This window comes from Oryzias melastigma, linkage group LG2 (genome assembly GCF_002922805.2).
Source record: "Oryzias melastigma strain HK-1 linkage group LG2, ASM292280v2, whole genome shotgun sequence".
NCBI lineage: Eukaryota > Metazoa > Chordata > Actinopteri > Beloniformes > Adrianichthyidae > Oryzias > Oryzias melastigma.
The window spans coordinates 14,730,661-14,730,926 of NC_050513.1; the positions used below are offsets into that span (position 1 = coordinate 14,730,661).

At 28.9% G+C, this 266-nt stretch overlaps 1 protein-coding gene across 1 annotated transcript in view; it reads left to right on the forward strand.

Moving 5' to 3' along the window:
- Positions 1-233: 233 nt before the first annotated feature.
- LOC112156631 (NACHT, LRR and PYD domains-containing protein 12) overlaps positions 234-266 on the forward strand; it is a 10,935-nt gene continuing 10,902 nt past the window's right edge. The window contains exon 1 of the mRNA XM_024288872.2: positions 234-244. Coding sequence (XP_024144640.1) covers positions 234-244 — 11 coding nt within the window. The remainder of the gene's footprint in view (positions 245-266) is intronic.

The window sequence follows — 266 nt, forward strand, 5'->3', positions numbered from 1 at the left end:
ATCTTCTGTTCTCTTTAATTAATATACACATCTAAATGGAATACATTCAAGCTTTGTTAAAATAATTTAATGTGATTGCTTTAGTAAAGCTTAATGAGGTTGAGTAGATTTTATTCAACTTTGTTTAATAAAATCAATGTGTCCAAACAGTGTTGGATCAGCTTAGTTAAATTAGGTTTATGCAATATAACTCTGTTAGTTAATGCAACATAACTCTGTTAGGTTAATGCAACATGACTGTCAGGTTAATGCAACATAACTCTGTC